Below are 14354 nucleotides of genomic sequence, written 5' to 3'. Positions count from 1 at the left end.
TTTCAATATGATGTGGAATCCACACATTGTCGAAGCTCTGCAATCCAATCACCTCTGATTTTTCGAATTACCAATTAACGTGTTGATTACCTGAAAAGTTCGTGAACAATTGTGGAAACTAACATTTGTTAAAATAATGCAAATTGATTCGAATTTTACGCATCTCTTTTTGCAATCAATCCAAAATAGTATTTCCATAGTAATGATGATAATCTACTGCCGATCCTGCTAATAACTTAAGATTGAAATTTAATTAAGTTTAAAATTAAATGTTTTATTCCAGCAGATAACAAACTTTCTGAAAAGTACTAGAAATTTTTAAAATCAAAAGAAAAAGAAAACATTGACCGACAATTTTGTACGTTAAACTGTTAAAGGTCACTCACCGAAGTTCAAGATCAGCCTATATTCGGTGGGGACACAATTCAAATGAATTTTTATTTGAGTATCATTCAATTAATACTTTCGTTGATTAATGGGTCCAAAAAAAATTACATTCGTTGATTAATGGGTCCAAAAAAAATTACATTCGTTAATTAATCTCAACAGTTGTGAAAAGAATATAAGATGGATTTTTCGAATATGCTAAACCGTACGACAATCCACCCATTTCAGAGCCATTATCCATCGCTGCTGTCACATTTGTGTCTCACTATTTTATTTTATTTTATTTATTTTATTTTTAGTTTTCACTTCAATTTTGTTTTCTTATGATTAGTTAAGGTTTATTATATCTAATCAGAACCGATTATTGCATAGATTCTTTTTGAAACTTCAAATTTTTATAACAAATTTTGATTATTATATTATAGGACCTTGCTATTTGGATCAATTTGATCCGGATCAAATCCAAAAATTAATTAATGTTCAACATAAAAAGACATATTTACCCTTTATGTATTTATCATTTTATAATTTTAATATATTAATTAAATATGTATATATATTATTGGAACATTATTTTCAATAAATACTTTTGTATTTTCAATGAGAAGTTTGACTAATTTATAATATATTTTGTAAACAAACATGAATCTATTTAATTACTCGATCATGCATAAATCTTGACAATTTTTTTTTGTTGTTAACATGCTTTTCTATACTTTTATTTTCCATAAGTGTTTCTTTACTTTTATTTTCGTTATGTATGCTTTTCTTTTATGTAAACACACCCTTTATTTAAATAAAAAAATATTACAAAAAAAAATATATCAAACAAAACATAAAAACATAGATATCAAAGTAAGTATACTAAAGTTGTAAAGTGATTTAAATATAATATGTAAAGTGATTTAAATATACTCATTCGTAAATTAAATTGTATTAAATATAATTAATTTATAAATTTAGGATGGAAAAATGTAAAGACTCAATTCAATGAATACATTTTAAGCTAAAGTTTTTCGTTGGCATTTGATTGATAAAGATAAACAATTTCATAATTGTATTTTTTTTTATTATCTTGATTTGTCGAAAATAAATTATATTGTATTAAATATAATTAATTTCTAAATTTTTATATTTATTAACTAAAAATAAAGAGTCGAAAATTTTATTAAATAAAAATAAATACATGTAAATCAAATTGTCACCTCTTGTCCAATTGCTACAATTGAAGTATATATTTTTCTTGCTCACTAATATATATGAATAACAACTTAGCTTTAGTGATCGCCAACATAATTTAAAAATGTACTGTGTATTTTTGATGCTTTTTTGTGGATATCTTAATGCATTAAAAAGTTATTTCTTAATATATACGAAAAAATGACTTAACTACATTGATTGTATTACTTTGGTAGTTTTCAGTATCGTAACTTCATGAAAATAAACTATACTTTATTAAATATAATTAATTCATAATTTTTAATATTTATTAACCATAAACAAAGAGTTCAATATTTTATCAAGGGTAGAGGGTTTACGATTTCGTACATCGTCCTTGCATATATACATTTTTTTAAATTTCAAAAACATATGCACACATGAGTCAATCCACTGACTTTAAGATTGTTTGAGAAGCGTCTTATCAATTGAACTGCGTTTCATTATCATTTATATACAATTTTTTTAAAGAACAAATATATATAGTGATTGTCTTAGTTTTATATTTTTTTATTAATACAATTTGTCGAAAATATAATATACTTTATTTAATAATTAATTTCTAAATTTTTTAATTTTTTAAAAATCAAATCAAGTGTCAATTGAAGTAAGATAGGAACCTATGATGCACGGATTCTTCAAAAATCAGCATGTACGGCGAATCGGATTCTTTTAGGGTGCGATTCTCTCGGATTCGCACCCGATTCGCCACGTGGCGTATCTTTTAAAACAATTTATAAAAATAAACCGGATTCACAAATTCCATAGGCGAAATTCACGTATCTTGTGCACGAAAGGCCTATACAAGGTTATTTTGATAATTTTATTTTCAGTTATAACTTATATATTCGACTAATAATATTTGAATCGTTATATTGTTGCTCAATTAACTTATACTATAATTGAAAATGCTTAGCTTTTGGGTAAAATAAAATATAAATTACATAGAATTAATTTAAGAAAATTTAAATTGTATATAGTTTATAAGCATTATATATCATAAAATTTTAATAATTAAATGTATCCTTGCCGAATCGCACCCTATAATTTTTAAAAATCCGTATCCCCGTACTCGTATCGTATCGCCCCTGCATCCGCACCCCCGTACCTATGCAACATAGATAGGAACCATATTATTCGATCATGAATTGAAGTAAGATAGGAACCATTTTATCAGTTGAATTGCGTTTTCTTATCATACGAGTTTTGCTCCCGTGCGATGCACGAGAGACAATATTCTTTTAACAATAAATATTATTTTAAAGTATTTTTATATTTAAATTATTTATTAATATTATATAGATGATAAAATTTTATGTTATACAAGAAACGGGTAGGAACAATTATTGCTCGTTCTATCAAAATAAAAATGATCGCAGATGTTGTTAGAATAGGACGGGTAAATGTTTGAAATGATGTCTATTATTGAAACTTTAGATGCATTAAGCAATGCCAATGTGTAGGGGTGAGCAGTCGGTCCGGACCGAACCGACGAAATCGAGGACCGAATTTTCAATATTTTTTGTACCGAACCGGACCAACTGAAATCCTAGGACCGAACCAAAATCGGACCGAAACCGCCATCGGTTCTCGGTCCAGTTCAGTCCAAAATCGACAATTTTTAAAATATTAAAAATTAATAAAAATATTAATAAAAACATTAGAAATTAATAAAAATATTAAAAATTAATAAAAAATATTATATTAATAAAAATATTAGAAATTAATAAAAATATTAATAATATTAATAAAAATATTAAATATATATTAAAAATATATATATTCGGTTCGGTCCGATTTTCGTCAGTTTTAGCCTCCCCAGGACCGGGACCGAACCGAAATATTTTCGGTCCAAGAAAATAGGATCGGACCGGACCAATACATGGACCAAAACTGACCCGGACCGAAAAAACTGATCGATTCGGTCCGGTCCGTCGGTTTTGGTCCGATTTTGCTCACCCCTACCAATGTGCACTAAAGGAGATCAATAGATGCATAACAATCATTATCACCACCATTTGTTAAATCTCTAATACATATACTTACTAAATATTTTATTTACATTTACTGAACATGTGTGATCATTTAATATAAAAATATGTTATTATTTCATTTAAAGTCTATTTTAATCATATATATTACCAATATAAATTTTCATAATATTATAAACTTAGGCAATATGTTACTATTTATGTAAGTGGTTGAGTTTTCATATATATATATATGATATGATTTATTTACAAGAATATATATATATATATATATATATATATATATATATATATATCTGTGTGTGTGTGTGTGTATGTAGGGGATGACTGAAATAAGTACATTTCTTAAGATATAAAATAAGAATAATTTTCAGCCCTTAGATCATCAAGATCTACGGTTGATTCATCATCCTGTTGGATGAATTCATGGTCCTGAGTTCGAATCCCAAAAAAAGTAACAAAAATTTATTTTTCACAATTCATACCTTTATACAGCGAATTCATACGAGTTCTACATAAAATTCATACATTTTTTCTAGTTGTTATTTTTTATTTTAAGAGGTGCTCGTAGTATATATATATATATGGGTGGACTAAAATAAAAATACCTTTTAGAATATAAAATAGAAACTATTTTCACCCGTTAGATCATCAAGATCTACGATAGGCTCAATCTCACACACATTAAAATTAGTAAACTCAAATTCTTCGTAATTATTCATGATTTCATTGGAGATTACAATAGGCTCAACCGCACACAAATTTTTTGTCATATTAAAAAAAAATTACTTGTAGAAAATATTCAAATTTTATTAAGTACGTGATATACATATACATATATGCAATCCTAAATTATAATATAAATTATATTACATTTTATGACTTTTTATATTGTTGGTTGTGTTTCGAATAATTATGATCTCATGGAAAATAATAAAATCAAGATGATGTTGAAAAGTACACAATACTTGATAAATACATAACTCATTAATGATTTATGTAAAGAATTTTAATTTAGATATATTATCCGATATCATCATAATAATAATAATATATAAATATTTAAAATTTTAAATTGAAATACGTTTTATAGTGATTAGGGGTGTTTAAATAAAAAAATGTTACAAAAACAAAAATGTCAAATAAAACATAAAAAGATATTAAAAACAAGTTATTTATACGTACCAAACTAATTATTTTCTTAAATAAAAAATGCTACAAATTATGTATGGCTTCAATGAAATGAAATGTTTAATTTCTTATATAAAAAAAATGAAATGTTCATTTTTTACATAGCAACGCATTATGTATCCTATATATGTTCAATGAATTCATTTAAGTGCATAGATTTAAGGAGATTAAACATTTAATTTTATGTTCATGAATTTAATTTATGGCCTAGAAAAATGAAAAGACATTCACTTTATATTCACAATATATTAAATTTAGTATTCTAAAATAATAAACTTTTATAAGGGACATTTAAGGTAAAACACATTTTCAGTAATTTTTTTTTGACTTTTTTACCCCTATTGATCCGGATCAATTTGATCCGTATAGATTTATCCTATATTATATTATGTTAATTTTGTAATTTTAATATGAATTTTATATCATGACAAAAAATTTAAGGCAAATGATTCGAACACGATCTCGTATACGAACTTCTATGGTGGCTGCGTCTCAATCGTACCAATTTGGAAATAGCAAAGATAAGCACGGCATTGTGATACGACTTTCTACCTTCCAGGTCGGTGCACTCCAATCCTGCCAACATAATAAATCCTCTTTGGATAATTAAATTCTCAGATTTTGTCTTGACTACTAAATACAAAAAATAAGGATAAATCTATTTGGATCAAATTGATCCGAATCAATAACGATAAAGCAGTCACGATATTAAGAAGAAAAATGTGTTCTACTTTAAATACCCCTAGTAAAAGTTTACCAATTTTCATATATTAAAATATACAAAGGCTAAAAATATCTTTTTATGTTGAAAATTATTTATTGTATTTGATACGGATCAACATTGATCCAAATAGCATCACCCCAAACAATAAATGGTTTAGACGTTTCCGCATTTTAATTAACTGTAGCTCGCTGTTCTTACTATTATGAAAGTTTTTAAATTTTCTATTATATGTAAAAGTAATATTATAATATATAAATAATATAATTATAAAAACATTGTTGTATATAAAAAATGTTGTCATAAAAAAAAGTACTATTGTAGCATGGTTGATGTGTAAGAGTTTCAACCGCTCCCAGCAGCCATGTAAATCAGATATGAAATTTACAGTGTAACAAAAAATCTAAAGATATTAATTTAAGTTGCAATACATTTGGGTTCGATTTATTAGTATTATTTATTCTCTATATTCTTTAACCTAAAGAATACACGGTGATTCTGATTCAGTTGTTTTGACTTGTTTCAACTTTCAAGTAGTGGTCGCAAATTAGGTCTTACGAAATTGTATGACTAAACGCGAGAGTACTAGTATTTTGCAAAGAAATATGACTATTACAAAACAATATTTTTTTTATTTGATTTTTTTTTGTAAATAAAATACAATTAGAATAATATTATCGAGCTAGTAATATTCTTATATATGGCTCACGAATATGCCTGAAAATAGACAAGTCAATTATAAATTAGTGCTATTCAATAATGAGTGATCGGTATTTTTTCAGGAAAATAGGAAATGAATTTAAATTTAGCACAGTCATAGAGGGAAAAATAATTGACTGATCATATACCAAGTAGCACTGTATTTATTCGCTAAGTAAAAAAAGTTTTAAACTATATTTGGCATTAAATTATTTACAATACTCAACATCTAGTGCATAAATTGAATTAGACAAGCGAATGATACAAAGCAGTAAAAGAAAATGAGGTAACTGCATATAAATTAATGAATTTTCAATAAATTCTTATTTTGCAGATGAACTTTAAAATATTTATTAAAATTATTTAACTAGTATTATTTTTTTTTGCATAATTATCCATTATTCAACTATTTATTTTTTCTTATTCAAATGACCTAAAACGACGTCGTTTTCATCAAATTATACAATACGACGCCAGTTCTATTTTTTTTCACACGATCATATATATGTTACGCTGCTACGCAAAGATATTCATGCCAAACGATCATATCTATGACATGTCATCATGATGGAAAATGAGTAAATATGTGAAATGAAAAAAAATTAATAGTTGAGTAATACTCCCTCCGTCCACGAAAGAACTTCCTATCTTTCATTTTTGGGACGTCCACAAAAGAACTTCTTACTTATTTTTGGACTATACCCCACCACTAATAATCCTCTTACTTTTCACTTTTCACAACTCCCAATATTAATTATAACACATTTCCACCACTCCCAATTAATACACTCAACTACCTTTTATTCACTCTCAATACACTCAATAATATTTTTTCTTAAAACCCGTGACACTCCCTCCTAGAAAGTTCTTTCATGGACGGATGGAGTATATTTTAATAAAGATTTTTGTTTGCAAAATGATAATTTATTAAAAATTCAGTAATGTACATACAATCAAACTGAAGAAATACTTGCCAATATCAAACATCTGATAAAACTGAAAAAACTCATAATCTAAATATATTTTCAGTCGAATTATTTAACCTGAACGTAATTTTAAGAAAGATTCTAGGAATTTTGGAAAGTGTTCCACATAAAAGAACAATTTTGTCTTTCTATATTTGTGATATCATGTTTTAGATAAAAAAAAAATACTACAATAAATGCCAATTAAGTTAGCTAAGAGCCTAGGACCATCTCTGGAATCATCCCAAGAATTCAATGTTACACCAAATAAATTAATGTTGGCAAGATATTTTGCCGAGTGCCCCACAAGTAAAAATGATTTTTATTTTTGAGAAAGCAGGTAAAATATGCAGTATTTATTTTTAGATCAAGTAAAATAATATGCCGAGTGCCCCACAAGTATTTATTAGTCATGAAATGCGGCAATCCTTTTATATACATAATAGTACATGTATATAAAGTGCATTTTTTTTTAAGTTTTTTGGGTGATGATAAATGGACACCTGGTGTCCTGAACACCTACATAAAATCGGTTTTTTTGCATTTAACCCAAATGGGCCGATTTAGAGGAATTTTTGTATTTACTAATTAACCCCTCATATTATTTAATGTTTTTTGTTGTTTTTTTTTTGTTTCCTTTTTTTCGGTTATTTTTGTTTCCTTTTTTTACGTTCTTTTTTGTTTCCTTTTTTTTCTCTTTTTTTTTTGGTTTTTCTTTTACTTATTTTTCAGTTATTTAGTTATGAAAATTATGTAAATCATATATTTGAGGTTTATATGATTATTTATTCCGAAAATTGTTTAACTTATTATTTAAAATTTTATTATTGATTTGTTACCAATAATTCATGGTTTTTTGTTAAAAAAATCCTAGATTTGTTTGTAGCTATTGTTTTTTTTTAATTAATATTTTTTTAAGATTATTTATTTATTTCTTTAGAAAATTTTGTTATTATGTTTTTTATATTTGAAAATTATGTTAGTTTTTATTTGATTTTTTTTTAATTTGGAAATTATGTTATCTTTATTTGTTTCAAATAATTTGGTGATTCTTCTAAAACTAATCATAGATTTGTTTCCACTAATTTAGATATTCTCATTCTCCACAAAATTATCCTATATTTGAATCCACTATTTTAGAGATTCTCATAAAATATTTAAAGATTTTTTCCGAAATTTTTATTATTTATATTTTTGGAAATTATGTTTTTATTTTTTTGAAAATTATGATTTTTTTTCCCATTAATAAGTAAGTAATATTAATACTTGAATCCACTATTTGAATGTTTGTTAAAAAGTGTGATCGAATTTCGTATAACATTCTGAATGATTTTTATCATCCTTAAAATTTGATATTCACCACTTTTATATTTATGATTTATTTTTCATGAATAAAATCTAAAATCAAAAATCAAAAATCAAATCTTCACAAAAGAATGAAAAATCCATATATATATATATATATATATATATATATATATATATATGTGTGTGTGTGTGTGTGTGTGTGTGTGTGTGTATTTTTATATTATATTCAATAATTTAATTTAAATTAATTAACTAACTGCATTTTAATTTTATAACGAATAATTATATTGACTTCGTTAAGTATACTATAGCAGTTCATCGTATTAAGGGCATATATCGTGTTTAATACTTACTATATAAACTTGTTTCTCATTCAAGTATATGTTAAATAGTGCGCGAGCGAAATCCAATCGTATGAATCATTTAACTTTATTTTATTTATTTATATATTATATTCACTAATTTAACTTAAAATAATTAATAACTCATAATTTTATAACGAATAGTTATATCGACTTCGTTACATACACCATAGCAGTTCATTGTCTTATTGACATATCACGTTTAATTATTTACAATAATACATTGTTTTTCATTCAAGTATATGTTATATAGTTTTTCGAGTGATATCCCTGCATATGATTCATTTTATTTTATTTATTTTTCTCAATTTCACCAATTTACTTCAATTAATTAATTCAACTCTATTTAATGGAGTATACTTTTTATTTCAACTTCACTAATTCATTATGATATTATACTAACGCTTATATTAATCTAAATTTTTCCCAATTTCACAATTTTAATATTGTACCTCCATAATAAGTTGTCACATAATTTCATTTTGTAATATATTTATTCATTTATAATGTATTCTAGGCATTTTTTTTTGTGCTTGTACAACTTCAATGGTTTCCCCAACATAAATATTCATGCATTATATATATCTTATAAAATTCATTTTTTATTACAACTTCACTAATTAATTAAACTTTATTTCATAGTTTTACAATAACTAAGGCCACATCGTTAGTCACACAATAATGGTTCATTTTGTTAACATCATATCAATTATAATACTTTATTATAATATATTCCAATAAAGTATATGTAATATAGTTTTTCGAGCAAAATCTCATCGCATGATTCACTTAAAAAATTTATTTTTCATTACTCACCCTATAGTAGTTCATTTTGTTATTATTATATCGCTTTTAATAAAGTGTATGTTATATAGTTTTCCGAGCAAAATCACTGCGTACGATTGACTATACTTTATTTTTGCTTCCAACTTAACTTATATTTCAATTATATAAAATGAATATCTTTATGATATATAGCAAACATATATTCACATATATATATATATATATATATATATATATATATATATATTTTTGGATCGAGGGTTTTTGGTAGATTGTGAGGAAGACGACGACAATTTGGTGAGGAGTAGAATGGGATTGGGTGAGGCGTGTTTTGGGGTTTGGGTTTATTGAAGAGGCTCAATTAATTTCTGATATGGGAAGTAGGTGAGGTGCGATTTGGACCGAAAATAAGAGACAAATGGGCTGCTATTTTTTCAGTTCAGTCAGCCAAAATATGCATATATATTATATTCAATTTTCTTTGTATTTTAATTTATTGTTATCCACATAATATTACAATATTTTTTTTTACAAATTCAGTAATTAATTTCAAATAATTAATTCTACTTTACTTCATTGACTATAATTATTTTTGACTTCGTTACTCATACAATACTATATTCATTTTGTTATAATTATATTACATTTAATACTTTATTATAATACATTCAAACAAAGTATTCCTTAAATAGTTTTGCGACCGAATCCAATCATATGATTCATGGTTTTTTAGTAATTTTTTTTCAAATTCACAAATTATTTTCAATAAATTGCAAAATATCATCGTATAATACATTGTTTCTCATCCAAATATATGTTAAATAGTTTTGCGAGCGATTTCCAATCGTACGAAAATATTATTTTCAAATTTTAAACATTCATATTGCCCACATATATATTCCTTCATTTATAATATATTTATAATATATATGATTCTCCGAGCAAAATACCATCGTATGATTCATTTTTTAATATTATTTTTCCAACTTCACTAAGTTATTCCAATTCATTAATTCAACTTTATTTCATTGAGTTTAATCATTCTTATTATTATTATTATTGAGTTTATTTCAATTCACTAATACAACTTCAAACTATATTAGTTCATTTTCTTATCATTGTATCGCTTTTAATAAACTATATGTTATAATTTTACAAGCAAAATCTCATGCTTACGATTCATTTTATTTTATTTTTTCTCATTACTCACACTATATTATTTCATTCTCTTAATGGAAACAAATCTAGGATTATTTTTAGAAGAATATCCAAATTAGTGGAAAGAAATAAAATAACATAATTTCCGATAAACCAAAATAATAAATCTTCGGAAAAGAAAAAAACAAAATTTTAGAATATAAAAATACAAAATTAAAGAAAAAAAATATATTTTCGAAACAATAGAAAAATAATATGTAGGAACAAAAATAGGATTACTTTTAGGATCTTCATAAAATTAGAGTAAACAAATAAATAAAACATAATTTTCGAATAAAAATAAATAAGGAGTATTAATTTTGGAAAGAAAAAACTGGAAACAAATATAAGATTATTTTATCAAGAAACAAATAATCAAAAGAATTCCAGAAATAAAATTCAAATTTGATTTATATAATTTTCGAATTATATAATTAAGAAAAGCTTCTGAAATAAAAACATAAAAATAAGAAAACAAAATAAACGAAAAAAAGGAAACAAAATGAAAGAAAAAGAAGGAAACAAACTAAACGGAAAAAGAATCAAACTAAACGAAAACAAACTAAGTTCGGATTTAGATTAACAATAAAATAGTAGTACTTAATAAGGATAAATCAGTAAATAACTAATTCACTAAAAAACAGACCCACTTTGGCTAAGTGCAAAAACTCCGGTTTTGACCGAGTGTCATGAACACTCGGTGTCCATTTAGCTTTTCCGTTTTTTTAATTGCGTCACCTTTTTGTTCTTCTTAATTACGCGTTGAGATGTTTTATTGACCAATAGCAAGCCGTTCCGTTTCTGTGGTCAAAGGCAAGAGGTTATACAAAATTATTAAGGAAAAATTGGCACGCTGGTTGAAATTTTGGATATTTAGTGCGAATCGTATTTGAAGATTTGTGATTACTTGCATGCTATTCTAGAAGAATCTAAAGCGTGCTTTTGAAGATAATAAATTAAGGAGTAATATTTTATTTGACTATTAAGAAAAAAAATTAGCCGCGTCCAAAACAAAGAAATAAATTAGCAGGTTTGGTCATTAACGGGAGAGTTGTCAACTGGCTGGCCCGCCCAAACCGAGGTCTGGGCCTGGGCCGGGCTTTTCACATATATTAAATTGGGCCTAGGGAGGATTTGAGGTAGATTCCTTTGATTATATTGTTTTTTTTTCTTTTCTTTTTTAGAGAAAATGGGAACAATGTGGATTAAACTCTACTTCAGAAAATGAACAATATTATACATTTATATTCTTTTTGTCTCACTTATTGTTGTGACGAAAAAGATTAAAAAGCACAACCAAATAAAAAACGTAAAGAAGACACAGGTTTACGTGATTCACCAATTTGACAAAGAGGAGAACATATTTTATTATTTGACAAAGAGGAGAACATATTTTATTATGCTGTTAGGGTTACAGATTACAGATCCCAAGTATATATAGTACTGAGATAAAACACTCAAATTGGCATAAAGACATAACAACACTTATAATGGCATAATTTTCTTTTTTAATTTGTCCTATATATAATACTAACACTTTTTAAAAATAAAAATAATTAGAGCTACTAACTCTTCTTAATTTTCGTGTTCAATCTACTTTACACTCAGAAACAAGTGATCATCACTTACTTTATATTATAAACTTACTTTACAATTCATCCTTACAAATGGTCCTCGTTAATTTTAAACTCTAAATCCAAAACGTCTTTTGGTTGTAAATTAATACACACATTATTGATTTGTTTAGAATTTCTCATGAAATTAAAATTCTCCCTGGAATCCGATGTGGCAAAATCAAATTTGATGTGATAATGAAAACAACGTTATTTTAATTATATGTAAATTCATAAATGTATAAAATAATATCATAAAACACCTACTCATGTCACTTTTTTTTATTTAATTTCACACATTTAATTAACATCAACGAAAATGTAAAGAAAAATAGAGTATAAAAACTTGCAGAATATAATACTGCAAAGTAAAGCGTTGGTTTGGAGATGGCCAAATTAGTAATTAGCATCTTTAGCACCTCTTCATCCCTGGCAATAAATTAAGCTCCCACTATTTTCCTTGCTTAACAACTCCTAATTCATCATTTCCACCACAGTTTTATTTCATGGATTTAAACACCAAAAGATTTCCCATTTTGTCGTTTTGGATAACATGGCCACCAACTTTTCCGCTTCTACTAACGTCTATAAAAACTCAAATTCCTCATATCCATTCATGCATTTGCCATCGCCCTCTGCATTCATTCATTCATCTGCTTTTATTTATACCCATTTCACATTTTCCGCCTAGATTAAATTAGTAAAAATGTTGAGTATATTCAGGAACGGCGTGATTGATCCACCGCGAGAGCTACACAGCCCAGCCCCATCGACGGCTTCCGTGAGATCCAAGACTCCAGATGATACTCTCAAGGATTTCTTAGATTCGAACCCCAAAAATGGCTTCTCCGTCCAGTTCGTAGACAAGGCCGTCCTGGCCCATGCCTCCCCTCAGCTTACCCCCCATCGAAGGTAAATTTACGCAAAAGCAATTGCAAATGAATGATTGTCCATTTGAATTACAACGTGATGATTGCAGTTTGTTCTCGGGGGTGGATGATGTGTACTGCATTTTCATGGGGGATCTGAAGAACCTGTGCCTGCTGAACAAGCAGTACGGGCTGACAAAGTGTGGAAATGAGGCGCTGTTTGTGATCGAGGCGTACCGGACTCTCCGCGACCGCAGCCCCATGCCGGCGCATCAGGTCCTCAAAGAGCTCGAAGGCAGCTTCGCCTTTGTCATCTACGATCACAAATATGACACTGTCTTCGCCGCCCTCGTAAGCATTCTCGATTGTCGTGTTGTTTAATTGATGATTTTAGGAATTGGTGAATGGTGTGTTGTTTTTTAGGGTGCTGATAAAGCGTTGAATCTGTTCTGGGGCGTGTCGGCTGATGGATCGGTCATGATCTCGGACAATGTTGCCCTCATCAAAGCAAGCTGCAGAAAATCGTACGCTCCATTTCCACCTGGTATGTGTGTTAATCTAGCCTAGCTTTAATTCGGTTGCAGAAATCCAAAATGTGATGGAAACCAAAATATGCAGGATGCATGTATCATAGCGATAGAGGATTGATAAGCTTCGAGCACCCGATGCATAAGATGAAGGCGATGCCGAGAATCGACAGCGAAGGGGCAATGTGCGGATCGTATTTCGCAGTGGATGCCTATTCTAAGGTTAACAGCATGCCCCGTGTTGGGAGTTCTGCTAACTGGTCAACCTGGGGCTGATTCTTTTTACGTTGCACCCATCAAATCATTAATCTTTTTTCTTTTTTTCCTACTTTTTAAATAATTTGGTGTTGATTGTATCCATGTTATGTTGTTTATAAATCGTCTGTCCCCCTTATGTAAATTTGGTTTTGTTTGTGGAGAAATTAACTGTTATTTTTATTGCTTTTAAGAATGAGAAGCAAATTTCGAGGTCTTTTTTTTGGTTGCATGGCGAAACGAATGTTAACTATCATCACCAATT

At 27.3% G+C, this 14354-nt stretch overlaps 1 protein-coding gene across 1 annotated transcript; it reads left to right on the top strand.

Moving 5' to 3' along the window:
- The first annotated feature begins 12959 nt into the window (after positions 1 to 12959).
- On the top strand, positions 12960 to 14306 carry LOC130985567 (stem-specific protein TSJT1-like). Its single transcript, XM_057908607.1, has 4 exons — positions 12960 to 13350; positions 13418 to 13658; positions 13731 to 13851; positions 13926 to 14306. The coding sequence occupies exons 1-4, from the start codon at positions 13145 to 13147 to the stop codon at positions 14108 to 14110; spliced, it is 753 nt and encodes a 250-aa protein (XP_057764590.1). The 5' UTR covers positions 12960 to 13144; the 3' UTR covers positions 14111 to 14306.
- The last annotated feature ends 48 nt before the right edge of the window (positions 14307 to 14354 follow it).

This window comes from Salvia miltiorrhiza, chromosome 5 (assembly GCF_028751815.1).
Source record: "Salvia miltiorrhiza cultivar Shanhuang (shh) chromosome 5, IMPLAD_Smil_shh, whole genome shotgun sequence".
In the NCBI taxonomy this organism is placed as follows: domain Eukaryota; kingdom Viridiplantae; phylum Streptophyta; class Magnoliopsida; order Lamiales; family Lamiaceae; genus Salvia; species Salvia miltiorrhiza.
The sequence above is the reverse complement of the archived record's forward strand: the minus strand, read 5'-3'. Positions and strand labels throughout refer to the sequence as shown.

What these genes read in the sequence shown, in the direction of transcription:
- LOC130985567 (XM_057908607.1), top strand. Translation starts at nt 13,145, where the DNA reads ATGTTGAGTATATTCAGGAACGGCGTGATTGATCCACCGCGAGAGCTA. An exon ending in CAGCTTACCCCCCATCGAAG is followed by an intron (nt 13,351 to 13,417) that starts GTAAATTTACGC and finishes TGATGATTGCAG; the next exon opens with TTTGTTCTCGGGGGTGGATG. An exon ending in ACACTGTCTTCGCCGCCCTC is followed by an intron (nt 13,659 to 13,730) that starts GTAAGCATTCTC and finishes GTTGTTTTTTAG; the next exon opens with GGTGCTGATAAAGCGTTGAA.